The sequence below is a fragment of the Anopheles arabiensis genome, chromosome 2 (assembly GCF_016920715.1).
Source record: "Anopheles arabiensis isolate DONGOLA chromosome 2, AaraD3, whole genome shotgun sequence".
NCBI classification, from domain to species: Eukaryota; Metazoa; Arthropoda; class Insecta; order Diptera; family Culicidae; genus Anopheles; species Anopheles arabiensis.
The window spans coordinates 54,207,949-54,227,706 of record NC_053517.1 but is presented as its reverse complement, the minus strand read 5'-3'; the positions used below and the strand labels follow the sequence as shown (position 1 = coordinate 54,227,706).

Genomic DNA, 19,758 nt, shown 5'->3' with positions numbered 1-19,758 from the left:
ATCATTATATTGCCATTCTTTTCTTGCAATGCGTTTCGACAAGTTTCATCTTATGATGACCTATATAGCCTTCTAACTTTCCGAGCAAAAATCTATATGAATGGTTGTGGAGTCAGATACGTGGGTATCAACACCAACGATCATTACTCAAATCTCACTTGCTTCAGTGCTGGTGGTTTCCGTTGGAGTTTAGTATTTAAACAATCGTATCGCCGTTCTAGTTCTAGCGATGCATAACTTCAATGCGAAACCATACAACAGTACAGAGGAAATGAGAAAGCTCTCCTCCAAGCGATGAAGCTCAACTGGTTGGGGTATTCCACCAACAGAGAGCGCCACCAGCTTTTTTGCTATTTTTAGAATGCATGAGTCGTTTGCCGTCTGCTAAACGAAGTCTTTCTATATTCCGTTTAGGTAGAGAACTTGAGTCATTTAGAAGCCGTTTAGTGGTCGTTTAGTGGATTTTTGGCACTTGGGTAGATTCCAAAAAAGAACATTTCCTTCGCCAAATCTGATACATAGTCAACAATTATTGAATCCTTTCTGCCAGCAAGCAAGGAGCAATGTATCAACCGAACCAAATATGGTTTCATACTGAAATTAAGGAAGTTATCAGAGTGCCTGCACATATATCCTTTGGTCCTGTTCAACAGACCACCGATTGATCTCAAATGTCGAAAAAATTGTGAAAATTTTGGATAGAGTTAGTGAGTGAGTCAATAGAAAAATCATCAAAGCATCCAGTTTGTTATGGATCTAACTGTCAAACCAGGTTTTCTTTCCTTTTTTTGTTTTTAGACGTCAAATTGCACTGGATAAGCCCACCTGATATATCAACTCACTTTGCGTTTTCTGTATAGACTTTGGTATAAACCTTGGTGAGAGCCAAGGTGGAATATAGAGGAGGTAGCTTCTTAGCGTTTGGCATGTTGCCATTTTGAGATTCAGTTTGACAACAGCCGTCGATATTTGTTTACAGGCAGCAGCTGCATTATAACGTGTAAAATGCCGATTTATGGAGTGTGGACGCAAAATACAAATTTTCAGTGCTAAACAAATGTTTATTAAACGAAAACAATTCATTTATCATATCCAAATACCAGCAACATTCGTCGCGTTTGACTACTGCCGTTGATCCTGGTTTTGTGTTTTTTTCTAAAGCCTCGATGCCCAATTGTTCTAAATGACAACACCTCCTTTCTACACACCTTGGGTGAGCGTTATGTTTTGTCCATCGGGATTTATTTTTCCAATTGTCATTTGCTCAGATGTCTGCTGCTACTGAAGTAGTGTTATTTAATACCATAACCGTATCAACAAACGTGTCTCTGCTCTGCCGACAGAGGAAATATAATTATGATGGCTAATATAGCGGCAACTTTGTCCGGTGTGTTCACAAAACCAAGAGCACTGGCTCTGCTTCAATACACCACAGTTCGCTTTCGACGAAAACCACGTTGGCTCGGTACAGCCAAAAGCAAACTGTTCCGTGTGCCGGAGCGCAAGAAACAGATTGAGGAAGAGATTGAAGAGCTAAAAAGATTGCACAATAACTATCGCACGCAGATGAAAGCGGTACGAAACTTCTTGCGCGATGAAGTAGAGGCATACAAGCTAGTTTCACGTGCCGGTTTAGTTCTCCAAACCCCGGAGGAAGAGGAAGCAGAATGGCAGGAAGCATTGCGCAGGAACGAAGAATGGAACCGGCAAACTGCTGCCAAACGCGAAGAGCGGTTGGCTGCAGAACGATCAGCTCGTAAGGAGTACATTCTTGAAAGGCTTTTGCTGAAAGAGCAAAGAGAAATGGACAAAAAGGAGCAAATCGAAGCGAAAGTACGCATAGAAAAGGAGCAATCGAAAACATTTATCACGCGTGACAACATCGACAAAGCGATCGAGCTAGCCCTGGTACAACCAACGTCGTATAACTTTGCTTTGGATCGCGAAGGAAACCTCCACCGTTCTACAGACTCTTCTGCAAACGAAAAAGGTCAAGAGCACTAGGGTTGCCATCTAGGATCGTGTATTTCATGTAGAATTCTTGAATAAATATTCCCAGTCCGGGGATGCGTTCAACTTTGTGTTGATAGTGCTGATGTTAATTATGTTACCATTCCGTTCTACTGAATTAGTATTTATAGAAACTAGCTCCTGTAAGAATCCAGTGTCCATACCGACGCTGATGTCAAACATGATTTCTCCGAGCTTTAATTTTACCTTTCCCGAGCGGTACCTGATTATTTTACCAATGTAACCTTCTGCCAAATCGCGTACCGTACAATATTTTGGCGTTTCTTCACCATTTGCCGTTGCTTCCGGTTTGCTGTCGTCGCCGTTGGTCGGGCGTTTGTTTCCATCGTCGGATTTTCCAGGTAAAGCATCCGGAAGTTGTAGAAGGAAGATTTTGTTTGTTTGCTCACCGGATAACACGTTTTCCACCGAATTAAACGAATCCAGCTTTGTTTCAGGCAAATTTTCCATCTTTACCTCCGGTGGTTTGATTTTGTAGTCAGCTAAATTGAACAGAACAAACATTAATCAACACCACTAACATTCTCGTGGTCGTCTTCTAGATACTACGATCTATTCTGGTCTTCCCGGACAACCAGAAAATCAGATCAGGGGTAACGGGGTGTAAAAGATTCACGAACAACACTTTGCAACACTTACAGTTTTCCAGCACGACTGGTAGTTTTAACCCATTTGCCATTTTTTGATCCAGTTCCGCCATTTCCTCATCCATGTCTTCGCAAAGATTTTGAATTCGCTTTCGTTCATCTTCCAAATCTATTTTTGAGCTCCCTCTAGCGAATACGGGTTTCTGAATTGAGTCCCCAGGATCTTTCGAGGAACTAGATTTGTCTAAAAAAAAAGAAGATGGATAAATCAAGCCAAATTTTCCTATAGCACCTTCTACGTGGCAGGAGATGGAGATGGAGCAACAGCACAGTAAGTATTTTAAAACGTTCAGCTACGTACCTGATCTGGACGTACGGAGCAAAGCACGTTGAGCTAAACCATCCGAAAAGATACCAGAAGTCTGGATCAAGGTGTTCTTTTTATTCCTTCCATCTTTATCATTTCTATTGCGATCAGTCTTAGCTCGGCCTTTGGGACCGGTTGATGCAGTTTTTACATCGCTGTAAACCGAATAAGATGTGGCATGATTACTACATACTGTGGCCGGTTCTCCTTTACACTTACGTATTTTTGTTCCTCACTGCATTTAAGTTCGGGGTGTAGACTTTTTTGTTGTTGGGTGGCTTCGTCGTGCGACCATTGGCAAGGGTAAGATCGCGGGGTACACGAAAAGACTGTAGGCGCTCTGGTTTTACCGTTGCTTCCATAGGAACTGCAACATTGCCGATTATATTGTTTCCTTTTGTTAAGTATTGCGTATCGATTCCTGGCTCTTGCTTAATACGCGGACTATGGTCCATCTTGACTTGATTAGCGTTGAACAATCGAATGGATTGGAGTTGTGAGGTGCAGCAGCATGCGTTTTCCTTTCACCGTAGAGCAAAACCAAAACAATGGCAAACAAGGTACTTATATAAAGGTAGGATTTTTTTTTAATTATCTTGTGTTAATCACACAATTTTTTCCCCTAATTATATGAGTTCCAGAATTGGTAATGCTAGATATGTAATGCGAGGAGGATTTATATTATCAAGATGGACCATTTGTTTGAAAATTATTATTATGTGGAAAATTGAACAGCATTTCATTCAGATAAAAAATCGATAAACAGAAAACATCTGGCAACACTGCTATTGAATGACGCCACGCTGGGCACAGTGGATGCTCGTGTTCGAAATATTGTGTTTTAATTTGTTTTTAATTAATTAAAACCTAATTGTCTTAATGCGAAGGTTGTTATACTCTCCATTTCCATTCTTTTGCTCACTTACAAGTTTTTATTGATTTTATTTATTATTTTTAATAATTATGAAAATGCCCAATGTCATTTATTCATGTCCGTGTGTTGGCAGAGTGCGAATCGCATGATGAAAAACGCTGTTTTGTTGTGCAGACGAGCTGTGGAGAAAAAGCGTGAATTGTAGTACGTAATAAACTATTTCTTCTACTGCCGTGCCTGTGTCATCTGGAAAAGAGCTCTGTGAAGGGTTACAACAGTAGTTCGCGGCGGAGGTGCTGGGGAAATAACATATTTCCCGTTCCGGTAGAGTGCTTCTAGGCAGAGAAGCTAGAAGCAAACACCAGGACGACGCCTATTATGGAACATAGTTATACACGGGAATTTCGGCTGCTAGAAAGTAGTCAGACTGCAATGACCCGCACACTAATGATACATCGGCCGCCTCAGTGCCCGTCGTGCCACACGCATTCCCACGATGAGCGTATTGATCTGGAGGAGTCGTACAATCCACCCATTCCGTCATACAATGAGGAAAGTGCGCGAAGGGCCATGCAAGAGAGTGAGAATATCGGGGTTTCGGCCAGAAACTCCGTGTCAGACGAAGAAGACTGGGAGGAAAGAGTAAACAAGTAAGTGTTGTGTGAGTTAGTTAACTTTCTTGCGTTTGGTTTTTCTAATGGTTTGACTTCGACTATCAGGTTTGGATGGACCGTTCAACAGTTTAAGCTGTTCGATCGGGTAGCACGGCTGCTGGACATGGACCGTTTGGCTCGTTTGACCAACACTGAGAAGCAGCATGAACCAGTTCACCGGCGCACGGTCATCGACAAATCGGTTAGCCGGCTCAGACAAGCACTGGCGAGTGTTTCGTGGGAAACGCGATTAACCCAGTGGTTGCATGTGTTATTGATGGAAAATCTGCCACCCTCGTATCTGGCAATTTATATCGACATGCTGCAAACATTACATGCCAAGCTGCCGCTGTTGGTAGATAAAATGATCTTTGGCAGTACGCTCAACATTGGCCAGGAGCTCCTCGGACCGGTGTTGAAGAAGCCTTGGGAGCCAATAGTGACTCCCAAAAATCGCAAGCTGCCTGGACAGCCGTTTATTGTTGTAGTGCCATCGGTTCCCACTCTATTGCCATCGCCCCGGCATCAGAAATGGTTTACATTATTCAGCACCATGTCACCGGTGGTAGTAATACAACCACCACAAGAAAAATCAACTGTTGAAAAGCCGAACATCGACAAACAATCGCTACAGCAACTGGCAGAACATATGCTAGCAATGACACGAGCCAAAATACAACAAGTGCGCAGCTCGGCGCCAAATCGACCGATTATTTTGGTTGGCTTCGATGCCGGTTCCGCTCTTGCAATTCAGGTTGGTTTAGTAGAGTCAATTAGTTGCGTGATTTGTTTGGGATTCTCGTACAACACATACAACGGAGTTCGTGGAGCACCCGATGATCATATCGTTGACATTACGTGCCCTGTGCTGTTCGTCATCGGCCAAAACTCCGCCCGTGCCAGGTAAGAAGCTGTGAAATGGCTTATATGGTTTTATATCGATTGTAGCTGTATACAATTTTACACGTCTTTTTTGTATCCTTTTTAGTCACGAAGAAATCGAAATGCTGCGTGACCGCATGTCCACTCAAACATCACTGGTAGTCGTTGGAGCAGCCGATGAATGTTTGCGTGTGTCAAAAACAAAGCGTAAAATTGAAGGAGTCACCCAGTCGATGGTGGACAACATGGTCGCAGACGAGATAGCAGAGTTTGCAACCAACTGTCTCGTAAGTCCCCCGCGACCAAAACAATCCGCCTTGGCTGGGTCGTTCCAATCGGACAGCCCGATGGAACAAAGTATGCCATCGGCACCACGAAATGATTGTGACCTTGCTGCACAGCGCAAGCGTAAACACGCACCAGATCCCAAAGCTGAGACCAAACAGCAGAAAAAGCCTTACAACCGTCGCTTGCCAAAAACAACACAATCAGCTGAGGTGACCCAATCCCTGACTCAGTCTACCCAAGACGCGCCAGATATTGAAGCGCAGAGCAACACGCCAACGACGCCTGAGAAGCAAATAAAAAGCGAGAAAATAATTTTACCACTCGCAAAGGCCGATGAAGTGGTGAAGTATGAAGTTCGCGAATCAGGCAACACGCAGATTATTTCTGGCCGGGGTAGCACGCCTATGCTGCTTCCTGCACTGAAACGAGACACTGCGCAGACAACACTATCGGCTGGCGCGTTGCATCAGCAGGGCAATGTGAATGTGAAATTGATTGAATCGAATCAACTTATTCATCTGAAACCGTCTACCGGAACGACGCAAAAGTTTTACTCCATAACATCAACCTCCAAACCAGTCATGTCCGTGATAGCAAACAGCAGTCCCGGAGTGAACGATGGTGCGGTAACGTCGGAGGAAATTAGCAGTCCACCGAAGTACACAATCGTGCGCAACACAGGATCCACGCCTACTGTGTTTAGCAATGTGAACGAATCTAATGTGGCTGCTGGGAAAGTTACGAAAGCTCTGTCGGAGACTAATATTTTCGATCTTCCGATCGTATTTGCCGATAACGATGGTGTAATTCAGGAGGGCTCGCCTGAAAAACCGAAGCAAGCACAAGATACTCGACCAGCAGTAACAGCGCCAGCGTCTGTAGGCATTGCTGAAAACAATGCTAGCTCGGCACAGGCATCAAGCACGCGATTCGTCACACTGCAACAGCCCGCTGGAAGTATGCCGCTGTCGATTGGAAAGCCGAAACAAGTGATCAACTTGGTGCTCAATAAGGGTACACTCAAAACTGTCGATCCCGGTGGTATGATCGTTCCTGTAGGAACAAAAATCAATCTCCCCATAGCTGTTGCGTCAAGTGCGTCGCCGGCAACCTCCGTTGGTACGGTAATGAGCAGTGGTACAACGGGACCGAAGTTTACCAAGGTAGTGTTGACCAAACCAATGAACACCGGTGCAACTAACACCAGCGTGGTGAAAAACTTGAGCGAATTGTTATCCGGTGGCAAGATCGAGATTGTCAACAGTGCTGGCATGCGCCAAACGGGCGTTACTGGAACCCCGTTGTCTGTACCGCAAGGCAAGTTCCAGTCTATCATCATCAATCCCTTTGGAGCGAATAAAGCACAAGGTAGTGCAACTGTGCAGAACACTTCAACAAGTGGAAGCTCGACGACCGCAGGAAGTAAGATTTTTATCAAAACAACAGCCTCTGCATTGTCGGCTGCGAGCGCTTCACCGTCGATAGTGGGACGCAATGTGATGTTGAAAAAAATAAACATCGTTTCCACTTCAACGGGTGTGAAGCAGGGTGCAACAGGGAACGTAACGAGCCCAGAAGGCGCAAAAAAGCAAAATTAGGCGTACCTACACATTTTACTAAATGCATGGTAAAACATGGCTAAGGTTATACATTTAAGCATAGACGTAAATACGATTCAGAATTAAAATAAAACTGGAATAATTTTAAACTGTCGGATGTTTATTAGATCTGACGTTACGATGATTTTGCGCACTGTGTGTTTGCTGCTTCGCGTGCCGGTTGCGCAATGTTTGTTTACGCTACTGTCAAATAGACTAATTCATCGATACACAATTGGCTGCCGGTTCAACTACACCGGAAGATGTAATCTTTGGCACGTGAAAGAAAACTTAACGGTGAGTAGTAAATGGTTTGCGACTGTGAATGCTGAATGTGAAACTGATGTTTGTGTACTTGTAGAAAATGCTTACCGTAAGACCGTCAATGAAGATACTAGCGCAGATGCAACCGCTGGCTCTGCATAAAACCCCAATAAACAGACCATTTTGGGGCTGGGTGAACATGATGTTCAACCGGGTCGATCGCGCTAGACTGAAGAAGGTTGGCCCCGACCGACTTTGTGCCGAATGGTTGCTAAAGAATGGAGCGAAAGCAAAGTTTGTGAAGGACGCCCGTGTGCATGTGCATTTTAACGCACTTCCGGACGAGTCCTTGCCGGTGCTAATGGAAGAACTCGATGGGACGGATTCGGGCATTATGCACATTGGGTTCGATCATCTGGAAGGATTGAGTCGGCTCAGGAAAGTTGTCCTCCATAACTGTGTCTACATCGACAATCAAGCTCTGTGGAAGCTGCGATACGTTGCCAATACGCTGGAGGAGTTGCAAATTTCCAAGTGTGGCAATGTCACCGATGCCGGATTGCTACAGCTCAAACAGCTCCCTCAGCTACAACAGGTGAAAACGTTCGATTTGCCTGATGTGAAAAATATACAGGAAGTGGAAAAAACGCTCAAACAAGCACTTCCCAACTGCAAATTCGATATGAAGCCATAGAAAAAACGTCGAGATTGTACGTAGAATTGGTACCATCTAGCGCAATCGCCGCATACAGGGTCTAACTTAATAAAAATAGCACAGAGATGTGGTGACCCAGTGCAATACTTGTTTTGTTGTATTTAGGAAAGGTAAAAAGAACCATCTGCAAACATAAACAAATGTTTCGTCGAAAGAATCGCCCCCCTGTGCAAAGCGACGGAAGAAATCATTCCCTTTCGCGCATTTTATCATGCCTTCTTCTTCCCTCCTACGGCAAATTTGTCAATTGATAAATTTGCCGTAGAAGGGAAAAAGAAGGCCTGAGAAAATGCGCGAAAGGGAACGATTTCTTCCGTAGCTTTGCACAGGGTGCGTTCAGCAGAGTAGAGCCAGTTTATTATTGTTTCGTTTGGTGCAATTAATTGGAGAGCAGCTTGCCGTAAACATGGATCCAAACGTACGCTTTCAACCATTGATTAGTTCGATACAGAAGGTGGCCCTATTCGAGACGAAGGCGGTAAGAGTGGCTCCATTCACTGGCGGTGGGCAGAAGTTTGATGACTAATAATGTGAACCCTTTTTAACCCCTTTCCAGAAACTCTACCTTATCGGGAGCAACAGCAAGGAGACGCGATTCCGCGTGCTAGAGATTGATAGGCGTGCGCCGGAACTTTCGATTTATGAAAATCCAAACGAGCTCGAAAAGGGAGACATACGCAAGTTCGTGCAATCCCGTTCGTTCATCCGATCAATCAGTGCGTACGGCGTTCTGGGGTTTGTGAAGTTCCTCGAAGGATACTATCTGATACTGGTGACGAAGCGCACGCGATGTGCCTTCATTGGCAAGCATATTATCTACACCATCAAGGATACGGCCATGATTCGCGTGAACGAAGCGTCGAGCAAACAGATGCACCCGCTGGAGCAGCGTTACGTGAAGATGTTCAACAATGTGGATCTGAACAGCAATTTCTATTTCAGCTACAGTTACGATCTTACCCACAGCTTGCAGTACAATCTTTCCGCTCCCAAGTTTGTCGGTAGCCGGTGCGACATTGTAAAGGACGAGCCGCTGGTTTGGCAGAATCGAACGGGCGAAAAAATGACGTACGCCTTCCGAGGAGTGTCTCGCGAACGGTTCGTCTGGAATGCGTTTCACCTGAAGCCGATGCGAGACGTCGTGCACAAAGACTGGATGCTGGAGATCATACACGGCTTTATCAGTCAGTCCAGCATCAGTATCTTTGGTCGGCAGGTGTACGTGTGCTTGATAGCGAGACGCAGCACACGCTACGCCGGAACACGATTCCTGAAGCGCGGTGCCAACTTTCACGGCGACGTAGCGAACGAGGTGGAAACGGAGCAGATCGTGCTGGACGGCAATCGAATGTGCAGCTTTACGCAGCTGCGCGGATCGGTTCCGTCGCACTGGTCGCAAGACGTTAGCAAAATGGTGCCGAAGCCACAGATTGCGATCGATCTGTCGGATCCGTTCGGCGAAACGGCGGGCAAGCACTATCAGCGATTGATGTTTCATTACGGCGCACCCGTCATTATACTGAACTTGGTGAAAACGAGGGAAAAGCGTCGGCACGAAAGCCTACTGAGTGAGGAAATGTACTCGACCGTTAGCTACTTGAACCAGTTTCTGCCTCCGCATCTTCGCATACGGTACATCGATTTCGATATGGCACGCAAAAGCCGCGGCACGGGGAACGTCATGGAGAAGCTGGCCAAGATCGCGGAAACGGTGATCCAGCAGACGGGAATGTTTTATTCGGACGACGAGCGAAGCCAAAAGCAGACTGGCATAGTGCGGGTCAACTGCGTCGACTGTCTGGATCGCACCAATACGGCACAGTTTGCGATTGGCAAGTGCGTCCTAGCCCATCAGCTGTACGATTTGGGGTTCTTGAAGGAGCGCAAACTAGAGTTCGAGTCGGACTGTATCACGATGCTCGAGAATCTGTACGAAGACCATGGTGATACGCTGGCCTTGCAGTACGGCGGGTCGCAGCTGGTTCACCGGATAAAAACATACCGCAAAACGGCCGTATGGGCGTCGCAGGGTAATGATATCATGCAAACGCTCAGTCGCTATTACAGCAACACTTTCAGCGATACGGAGAAACAGCACAGCATCAATCTGTTCCTGGGTTACTACATTCCTTCGAAGGCGGAGGTGAACAGTGAGTATCACAGAGGCGGGTGCGGGGCGCGTTTGCTTAAGCGTTTGCTACAGCGTGGTGTTTCATATTTTCGTTGCAGAAACGCTTCACATTTGGGATCTGGAAACCGATTTCTACATACATAACTCTCGTTTCGATGAGATACGGCAGATATCGTCCATTCCGCTCACCCAATGGGTCAGTCCGTTTGTGATGAACTGCCTGCCCGCCGCAGTGAGCGACGAGAATCGTGTCGTGAAGGAGCTGATCAAGATACACTCGAATGATGCGGAAATTATAGACTACTACTCAAACTTCCACTACGACTATAAGCTGACCTCCTTCGAAGAGCATATCGACTATCAGCTGAGCCATTTGTCGCGAAACCTTGCGCCTGCCTTCCGGTCCCACTTCAGCCCCTTCGAGCCGATCCGCCGACAGCAAAGCACGGCACTGAAGAATCCTTCACTGACGGGCCAATCGTCCACTAGCTCGGCCAACAGTTCATCTTCCGATCGATCGGACGATGAGTCAGAATCGGACGAGGAGGAAAAAAGCAGCAACAACCGCAACACAGCACCGAGCAGCAGCACCAACAGTAGCCGTGCAGAGGATCCCGTCACGCTCAGTTCCATGTTTCCGATGACGAACGACATATACGGGTTTGAAATACGAATGCCAAAAAAGGCGGACATGCTAAAGTAGGTTGTGGCAGGCCTCGCCACCATGTTAAAATTCGTATTAAAGGACGCTATTTCATAATGTAATATTTTCTTTCGATCTAGGTACGAAAAGTATGCCGAAATCAACCGCATCTGTAACTCAACCGGAGAGCCGGCAAGACCGTCCTCTCCGCATCAGTACAACCGCCATGCCCAGATGAACGAGAGTGGCGGACTATCGATATACAACAACGAAATCATCATCGCTAGCGTGACGCCGGAGAAGGACATTCAGAACGATATTGTGATTCCGACCGTAAGTGATGAGAGTAAAGCAATCTACGAGAAGTACTGCATGCTGAAGCACACCATCATGTACGACTTTCGCTGCGACCCAAAGATACTGGAGTACGTGAATATGTTTGCATAAGTAAGGGCGAGAAGTCAATAAACCAAACGCAATGCCAATAGATGTCACCAACAACTTTATTCTGTGTTCCCCATTTTTGTTCGTCTTGATTGTACATATTTTTAGTATCAGCATTATTATAGCAGGTTTCGCTTGGCAGGCATTATTTGCCGCGGTTCGCGTACAATGGTTACCATTTTTTTTGTTTTACTAGTTTAATGTTACGTTTGCCCGTCTCGGCTGAGTCACAGCAAATGGATTACACTCATAAACGTGTTAAAAAACGGACCAGCTAGGACCACTCTGCTCAACACATCCTGCAAATGCATTTTATAACATCGCTCCCATAGATTAGTATCACCACACACATCCATTATATTCCATACCTATATGTTATCGGTGTGTGTATATATATATATTTATGTTATGGTTTTGTATATAAGTATTAGGAGTATCTATTACACATGGTTCTGCTATTATAAATTGTGTGTGTGTTTGTGTGCATATCTTTATTACCAATTAGGTTAGCATGATACTGTTTTCATTCGTTATTTTACCTTCTTCCCATCGCTTATCGGAGTATCTCGGTAGGGATCGTTTGTATACGCCTACCGATATTCCTAGTCCGTATTTGAATATCAAATGGTACAACAATTGGAATATCTTGCTTTACAGTATAGCTTGTAAATATTGTTATTATTTCTTCTACTACATCTTCTCCGCCATCTCCTTTGCACAAATCCTTCCCTTTTGTTAAAGCACTAATATATGAAGATTAGCATTACTCCTATGCACTATAACAACAATGTGTGGCTTTGCTACGCTTTTATAACTTATTCTTATTTCCTATTCGTGAAGGGTTAGTAGTACGTTTTATACTATTCTTTGTTGTATTCATGTAATACGTTGCATAGTTAAAATGGTTACAAGGAGATTTTCCCGTAGAATCTGAAAATCGTTTCCGACCATTTGATCGTATGGCTATGAATCTGTGCTTAATAGGGTAAAAAACATGATCTGGACTAGAGAATTCGAGCTCAATATTTGTATGGAAGTTTCTGAAAGAATTAATTAATTTTTTTATCAAAAGACTTTCTAACACACAATGAAGGTGATGAATGGGCTGTGCACCAAATTAGATTAGTTGCAATAAATTGTTATAGAATGGATTAGAACATATATCACCTGTGAATTACAACAATAAACCCCGTAATGTAAGGGTAATGGAAAATATAAGGATAATTCATTCGCAGCTATTAACATGTAGTAGTGTTTAGTAGTTTAGTTTGTTTGTTAGTTTATTCGATCAACTACCTATTGATACGTTGTTTTGTGAATCTGTGACCCCATACCAGCCTTGTATTAGATAGTTTAATTAGATACATACACCGTTCGTGCACCACCACTTTTCGGTAAATGCACACAAATAACTGGGAAAACAAAAACACGGTAAAATACAAAACTGGCCGAATAAATGCAAACTTATTCATTTTGCACCATGGTGGTTTGTGGAACTGATGTCACACACTAGCAAAAGGTCAATTCTTTACATTCGAGATTCGAGAAACCTCCGTTTAGGGGAGTTAGATTAAAAAAAATGCACAAATACAATGATGACAACGATATAATACTATGGATAGATGTTTAGTTCACACCACAAGCACCATAAAAGCCTATCGGGCCAGTTAGTTGGCCAGTTGGATGCCTATGGGTGCTGTGATTGTTTTGAGTGTATTTTCACCCAGTGTTGATACGATTCATTTAAACGCTTTCCCCGTTCAAAGATACATCAGCAAAAGTTATTGTCTAACTCACAATAACACGGCTCACGGTGGACCGAATTTTCTTTTCTACAGTTGTGTTCACCCGTCCTATTGTAACAGTGATGTGCACAACGATGCGACGACAGACAACAGAGAGATAATCCAAAAACACATGTACACGCGCACGCACACACACACGAAGAACACAAACGTTAGTTGCATTAGTACATTCTGACAGACTGTATCGATGGTAACGAAAGCTGGAAAGTAATTTGCCTTTTTGGGCAGGGTGTTTCTTCTTCTAGTATCGGTTTAAACGATTAGCTATTTTTGTCGGTTTTGACAGGAGTTGTATGTTTTAAGTTACAGGGAAGCGAGAGCCAATAGATTACTGCGTGGAAACGAGAAATTACCAATGCCTGACATCATACCACAAACCCTGTACAACGCATTATCGATGTTCGATTGATGTTAGTTTTTGATTGAATCAGCAATTCATCATCATCATCATCATCATCAATGAGTTTTTGTTTGGTTTTCCTTGTAAATGTTTTTTTTGGTATTCGTTTTTCTTTAATTTTAGTAGTACCGTCATGATAATGATTACTAAACGGGGAATAAACTATAGACTTACAGATGTGTGCATTGGTTTACTAATTTAAATACTCACAAGATTTGAGTTTTGTTTTTGTTGCATAAATTTAGAAAGATTAATCTCATACAGATACACACACACCTGTATTAGTCATTGCTCGCATCGAAATGAGAAGCTTAGTTTAGTTAGTTAGTAGTTTCCTTTTTATTGCCTTGAGATACCTGTCAATAGGGTTAAGTATGCTGTATACCTAGAGATGTTGTTGAAACAACTCAAATCTTATATTTTAATAATAATAACAATGATAATAATTATAATAATAATAGTGTCTAGATAGTAGATAGCTAGTGATTCTGATAATGATTCTGAGAACCCACAATGTCAGCTCGGTGAGCGATAGTGTCTAGCGAAACTTGCAGCCATTCAAACTTTGCAAAGAGACTATCACCACCACCTACCGGGGTTGTGATGTTGTGCTGCACTGTGGGAGCAAGTGTAACTGCAAGAATGAGACTTTCGTTCGTATGTTTAACTCTATAAGATGTGATTTTTTGGAGTACACCTGAAATACGTTGCTTTTGTTTACATTGATTATTTGTTAGTGCTTGTAAGTACAAGCTATAGACAGCGATAACGTGATTAGCAGCAGTGTGTAGTAATACTCTATTTCTCATTTATAAGGAAATACTGGTAGCGCGTTATGTTAACTACGGAACGCATTTTTAGTTGTGAAGAGCAGTTAGTTAAGAGTAGTGTGGTTTTGCATGGTAAAAACATGCGTGCAGTATTAGTATCGTATTTGTTTTCCCATATCTTGGTCAGATTTTTGTATCTCACAACATCCTACACGGCTAAGGACACGGCTAGGACATTGTCAAGATAGGAGTTGTTTAATAGTTAACGAACAAGATTACATGAAGCGATCAAGTGGATAACATGTTTTTTTTTGGATTTTGTTTGTGTGTGTGTGTGTTTGGTTTTTATTAAATAGTATTTTTCCAGCATTGATACAGCCACACCGCCTACCAGGAGCTGTGGAGTGTTGTTTTGCAGTTCGTAGCAGTAAATGGCAGTTTTGCCGAAGTACGTCTCCAAAGCAAAGAAAAAACACTGTCCCATATCTGTACCATTCGGTTGCTAGCGATTCAATTGATCGAACAAACGTTAAACGCTTTGGCAGCAAAGTGATCTCTGGCACCGTGTTTACGCTTGCAGCGGTCAGCGAAAACTCACCTTGAAAGTGGCACAGACAGTACTGTATATTACAACCGGACTAGGATACGAAGATCCTACTCCGCGGCTTTGCTTAACTGCACGCTCGTCTGGTCGCAGTAGGCCAGGTCGATTTCGATCCCTGCTTTTGAATGTCACCCTTTCAATCACCGAATTTGCGCTCAACACTGTCGCTGTCACGCGTACAATGGGATTCAAAGGAAACGATCCTCTGTACTGGCGTAGTGTCACCCAAAAGCATGGACGTAACCGATTGACTTAGTATTTTGCAGGGAGTAATTATAGATTTTTTTTAAGCTAATAGTAATAGTTTATCTTTCCATCTTCTCTATTCCGACGGTGTGGCTCATAGTCAAGGCTATGAGCATAGATGCGATTTAGAGTGTGCCGTGATCGGTGCTGTGTTCTAGGGACATGCGTGTGTAGGTCGATTGTTTAGTAAAACGTAGCAGCCGCTTAGAGGAGCTGCTACGGATGATTTGTGTGTTAAGACTTTTTTCAACATGCATAAACTAGTATCATCGTGGGAAACATTGCTGTTCCGTGTGCTTCGCATAACAAGTGAGGGTACGGATACCCCATGTTGGGCCAAATTATTGTTCCTTCAAAGTTGCACATTCATTCTATCATGTTTTGCTGTTTTTTCCTTCTTCTTCTTTTCTTCTTCTTCTTAGGCATGCCTCTACAATAGTGAAGGCTGGGGAAAAGTTCGCGTTTGATCCATTGATTGATTGTGGCGATGCAGTTTTGGCGTAATTACAGTCTTTAAAATGTACCTGATCTCTTGGTTTTGTTGCTTCAGTTGCTATCGTTCAGTTTGATTCAATTTGTGGGCAAAGTGTCGTACATGGGGAAACCGTTGGTGGTATGTTGAATGGAACAGTTTTATTCGTCCTCTTCCTCATTTTGGTACGTGACGTAACGTACCGACGAGCGCTCTCCGACGATGAGAGACTGTAAGAACAAATATTAAGCATGATGAAATAAATGTGTTTTCGGCTCATATGGCGCATAAAAATGTGGCATTGTAATAACATGTGGGATGTACCTAGAGTTGTGCTGGAGCAGACATTGATTCTTAAACGAAGCCAGAAAAATATTGAAATAAATTATACAAATTATATGAAATAAACGATCAAAATAATGTGTAATAATTACCACTAAAACATACAAACCCATACAACGGAAATGGCGAAAATATAAAAAATCGTAGGCAACAAAACAAACAAAAAAGTTTTTTAAAAATAAAAAGTTTTATTTGGTTCCAACTAGAGGACACCATTGGCTCTTACAACTAAACACACATCGCAGCCGTAAATTCAAACGATATTGAACTACACATTAATGTACATAATCTAGGAGGAAACCAAAAGTATTAATAACTAAACCACCACGAGCTACTGAAGATAATCACGTACGCACGCTAGTATGGAGCTTAAATTACAACGACCTTAGCAGGGGATCCAGCAGAAAGAGAGCTTCTGGGTAGGGAGGGGTGGGGCAATAGACACTGGCAAAGCCCTGAGTACACGATTTTACACGAAAAAGGAACACCTACAGCTTCGTGACAAAATGTTCACCCCCGTTCGGAGATGGACAATGGACGGCTGTTTCGGCGGCCCCGTTCGTGTACCCTGTTCCGTTTGTCAATTTTCCATTCGATGGAGTTTTTTCGATCGAGGACGGATCAATGGTTTGGGACGAACTGCACGGTCCACTTTCGAGCGACAGTCCAGCATTGTCGATGCCGTTGATGCTTACCTTCTTCTCCTCCTTGGTCGGCGGTGCTCGCAGGAACGTCAGCAGCGGTGCGTAAGCGAAGCAAAGGATCGAAATTCCAACCAGCATCCACTCGAAGCCGATGGTGTTTACCAAGGTGCCACTTTGGAATGAATTGCGCAAAGAGAGCGAAAAGGGTCGACGTTAGATAAATAAAGCAGCTCCCGTCAAGTGTGCCGTACGTGGCGCTGCTTGAGTTTTAATTTCCAAAACCCCCTCCCACACACACACACACAACCGGAGGTGATGTGAACGTACCTTAGGGCTGGACCGATGGCGAAACCCAAACAGAACGCAACGTCTCCGATGGCGTACACACTGCCGTACACAGCCGAATGTCGAATGTCCACCAGGTAGCCGAGTTCGGGCATCATGCAAGAATCGACCATGCCGATAGCGAATCCGAGCCCCGCATTCGGCAAAATCAGATGGTTGATGGAGGTAGCCATCGGAATCTGTACGGGAGGGTTACCATCGTTTGATTAAAGCGGCACGCTCTCGCTTCCGTTCTCTGTTGGTGGTCAAATACTTACACACAGCAAGCACAGCCCGATAATAACCAGCCCCAGCAGCGCCGCCAGCCACCGGCCAATACGGTGCCCCAGCGGACCGAACAGATTCGTCCCGATCAGGTAGCTGATCGAGGCGGGCAGAAAGGTGACGCCCTGCTCCCATCGGCTCGCACCCATGTTGTCCATCATCCAGATCGGCAGCGACGGTTCCAGCATCGCAATGCCCATGTTCGCAAACGTGATCGCACCGGCCGCAATGATGATGTACGGATCGGTGACGAGCGCCTTCAGCGACGGCGGGTCCGACTCCTCGATCACGACGGACGGCTGAAGCATGATCAGCTGCAGCAGCCCATCGCCCAGTGCCAGCGCCGACAGGACCAGAAACGGTGCCGATTTACCCACAAACTCGTACATGATGCCACCGAACGGTGGCCCGATCAGTACACCGAGCGCCAGTCCACCGAGCGCGATGCCCATCGCGTTCCCCCGCTCCTTGTCGTCCGTGTAGCGATCGGCCAGCATGCCCATGCCGGACACCGACGAACAGGACGATCCGATACCCTGCAGTGCGCGAGCCAGGAACAGTACCGAGTACGTTCTTCCGAATGCGAAAACTGCACGAAACCAAACGGCCAGCATCAGTGTGAGACCCTTTAGGGGCGAGTGGGCGACAATTACTTACTCAGGGTGGAGATAAACATAATGACGAACCCGGCAAACATCGGAATGCTGTAGCCTATTCTGTGAGGGGACAATAAACGCGGCATTGGAAGTAGAAAGGAATAAGTACACCGCACCATTTCGGTAGGGCCTAGTACCGTGATACTTACTTGTGTGTCAACGGTCCCACGATGGGATTGGCCAGCAACTGGACGAATGCTTTCGAGGCAAACATAAGCCCAACCTCGACCGTTTCCTCCACCAGCTCTTTGTGCCGTTCCTCCCGTTCCGCGTACCAGCTAGCATTATCTGTGACGTAAGGGGAAGCGCAAGAAAACAGGGCGCAGGGGGGAGCCCAAGGCGTTGTTACTCTTGCCAAAAGTGCTCGCTGGAATTCGTGGAGCAGAACCTACCGTAACCTTGCGTTGTAACGTCGATGCGATTGTACGGTGTCGTCACCTCCTTCTCGCACGGTGTGGTCGGCGGTGTCTTGGGAAAGCTGGCCAGCGGTGCATCCGGATGTCTGATGTCGTAAAGAAACTCCGGAATGATTGGCACTGTGGGGGAAACAGGGTGCGTTGGGAAATGGGAAACAGAGGAACAGTACAGTACAGAGGGCAGTGGTGAGCGCACTAAAGGTAGATGATGTGCAACCCAACCGACCCATAAAACTAACGCCTAATAATCTGTAATGGAATGATGTTGGACACAGAGCAATCCGTTTTGCTACTTGTGATTACCGGGGTGTCCTAGGAGTAGTAGTAGGTTGCTTTAACGAAAAGGTGTTGCTTTTACGGTCCATACCGACGACATCGTTTAATGGGTTTGCTCGAGTATACGGTACGGGGTGGGGTGGGTTGATGATTTCTTATCGGTACCATCGGTTTCTCCTCGCTGCAACACATTCAACAAGTATGGTTCTGCCCCAGGGTTCGACCCCGTTTGAGACAAGATCTCCCGGCTATGGGGAAAAGTAGAAACTTTACGAAACAAAGTGTGGAACCACAGCACAGCACACACACTGTGTCCTGTATCTGTATCCTGTATCCTCAAGACAAATATCGATGTCAGTTTCATCGGGTTCGCCCGTGCATAATAACACAATCAACGGTGCTTACGTCCCTCCCTACAACGTACACCAACAGGGACGGAGACTTTTCCATCCAACGCAACGATGATGACGATCACGGTGAAAGTGATGCTCACAGCAGATGGCTAGATAGGAAACGCAGCATAGTGCACGTGCACGCCCGCCACTACTACAGTGGAGTAATTGAATTATCTTAGTTTTAAATGAAAGTTGAAATTAAACTGTCAATTCTCTCCCATTTCCTTCCGAGATTCCGAGCCACCACACCCCGCCCGGCAGTGTAGAATTTGCATCGGTGAACCTCAACGCCCCGGAAATGGGTGGGAGGAGGGGGGGGGTGATTTCCCAGTATTTTCCCTCTGCTTTAAGGTAAATGTGGGGGGGGGGGTGGAAATACGGCTTGAAACATCAGCACCCTTGTTTGTCGTGTTTCCGCCTGGTTTGTCATGCGGGAACGGGAAAGGCAGCTAACTGAGTTTGGTTTGTTAGTTTTTGATTGTGTGTTTAATTGAGATTTCACTTTAGCTCGAACCCACCTTTTGCCGGAGAGCAAGGTTTTAATTATCTACTAATTTCTTACGAGACGAGGTGTGGTTCTGTGTAACCGAGGCTTCAACGCACAGACAGACTTTGAGTAAGTATTATAGTTTAGAAAAACGGTTTC

At 44.8% G+C, this 19,758-nt stretch overlaps 5 protein-coding genes across 9 annotated transcripts in view; 3 read left to right on the top strand and 2 right to left on the bottom strand.

Moving 5' to 3' along the window:
* The first annotated feature begins 1,265 nt into the window (after positions 1-1,265).
* Positions 1,266-2,102, top strand: LOC120896301 (probable 28S ribosomal protein S26, mitochondrial). Its single transcript, XM_040300306.1, has one exon. The coding sequence runs from the start codon at positions 1,357-1,359 to the stop codon at positions 2,002-2,004; it is 648 nt and encodes a 215-aa protein (XP_040156240.1). The 5' UTR covers positions 1,266-1,356; the 3' UTR covers positions 2,005-2,102.
* Positions 2,002-3,611, bottom strand: LOC120896300 (DNA-directed RNA polymerase III subunit RPC4). Its single transcript, XM_040300305.1, has 4 exons — positions 3,205-3,611; positions 2,980-3,140; positions 2,671-2,862; positions 2,002-2,513 (listed from the first exon to the last, which is right to left on the bottom strand). Exons 1-4 carry the CDS (start codon positions 3,438-3,440, stop codon positions 2,029-2,031), a joined length of 1,074 nt encoding a protein of 357 aa, XP_040156239.1. The 5' UTR covers positions 3,441-3,611; the 3' UTR covers positions 2,002-2,028.
* Positions 3,612-3,990: 379 nt separating this feature from the next.
* LOC120898522 (KAT8 regulatory NSL complex subunit 3) lies at positions 3,991-8,343 on the top strand. Its single transcript, XM_040304484.1, has 4 exons — positions 3,991-4,509; positions 4,579-5,415; positions 5,501-7,262; positions 7,642-8,343. Exons 1-4 carry the CDS (start codon positions 4,238-4,240, stop codon positions 8,236-8,238), a joined length of 3,468 nt encoding a protein of 1,155 aa, XP_040160418.1. The 5' UTR covers positions 3,991-4,237; the 3' UTR covers positions 8,239-8,343.
* Positions 8,265-11,539, top strand: LOC120898520 (polyphosphoinositide phosphatase). 2 transcript variants are annotated; one of them, XM_040304479.1, is made up of 5 exons: positions 8,265-8,369; positions 8,654-8,737; positions 8,816-10,409; positions 10,489-11,089; positions 11,174-11,539. In XM_040304479.1, exons 2-5 carry the CDS (start codon positions 8,666-8,668, stop codon positions 11,478-11,480), a joined length of 2,574 nt encoding a protein of 857 aa, XP_040160413.1. In that variant the 5' UTR covers positions 8,265-8,369; positions 8,654-8,665; the 3' UTR covers positions 11,481-11,539. The 2 variants fall into 2 exon arrangements, with proteins under 2 accessions (XP_040160413.1, XP_040160411.1); XM_040304477.1 differs by lacking the exon at positions 8,265-8,369 and having other exon boundaries at positions 8,514-8,737.
* LOC120898521 (synaptic vesicular amine transporter) overlaps positions 11,519-19,758 on the bottom strand; it is a 27,212-nt gene continuing 18,972 nt past the window's right edge. For 3 of the 4 annotated variants that reach the window (XM_040304480.1, XM_040304481.1, XM_040304482.1), the window contains 6 exons: positions 18,418-18,561; positions 18,175-18,313; positions 18,027-18,085; positions 17,363-17,958; positions 17,088-17,284; positions 16,285-16,932 (listed from right to left, as the gene is read on the bottom strand). In XM_040304480.1, coding sequence (XP_040160414.1) covers positions 16,605-16,932; positions 17,088-17,284; positions 17,363-17,958; positions 18,027-18,085; positions 18,175-18,313; positions 18,418-18,561 — 1,463 coding nt within the window. In that variant the 3' untranslated portion in view covers positions 16,285-16,604. Of the gene's footprint in view, positions 16,005-16,284; positions 16,933-17,087; positions 17,285-17,362; positions 17,959-18,026; positions 18,086-18,174; positions 18,314-18,417; positions 18,562-19,758 lie in introns of those variants that run through there. The other variant, XM_040304483.1, reaches the window with a different exon arrangement.

Bases quoted from the DNA above. Each gene is read 5' to 3' on its own strand.
- LOC120896301 (XM_040300306.1), top strand. From the start codon at position 1,357: ATGATGGCTAATATAGCGGCAACTTTGTCCGGTGTGTTCACAAAACCA.
- LOC120896300 (XM_040300305.1), bottom strand. From the start codon at position 3,440: ATGGACCATAGTCCGCGTATTAAGCAAGAGCCAGGAATCGATACGCAA. The intron at 3,141-3,204 runs GTAAGTGTAAAG...TTCGGTTTACAG, and splicing joins GCAGTGAGGAACAAAAATAC to CGATGTAAAAACTGCATCAA. The intron at 2,514-2,670 runs GTAAGTGTTGCA...TGTTCAATTTAG, and splicing joins ACCAGTCGTGCTGGAAAACT to CTGACTACAAAATCAAACCA.
- LOC120898522 (XM_040304484.1), top strand. From the start codon at position 4,238: ATGGAACATAGTTATACACGGGAATTTCGGCTGCTAGAAAGTAGTCAG. The intron at 5,416-5,500 runs GTAAGAAGCTGT...TATCCTTTTTAG, and splicing joins CAAAACTCCGCCCGTGCCAG to TCACGAAGAAATCGAAATGC. The intron at 7,263-7,641 runs GCAAAAAAGCAA...GTGTACTTGTAG, and splicing joins ACGTAACGAGCCCAGAAGGC to AAAATGCTTACCGTAAGACC.
- LOC120898520 (XM_040304479.1), top strand. From the start codon at position 8,666: ATGGATCCAAACGTACGCTTTCAACCATTGATTAGTTCGATACAGAAG. The intron at 8,738-8,815 runs GTAAGAGTGGCT...ACCCCTTTCCAG, and splicing joins CCCTATTCGAGACGAAGGCG to AAACTCTACCTTATCGGGAG. The intron at 11,090-11,173 runs GTAGGTTGTGGC...CTTTCGATCTAG, and splicing joins AAAAAGGCGGACATGCTAAA to GTACGAAAAGTATGCCGAAA.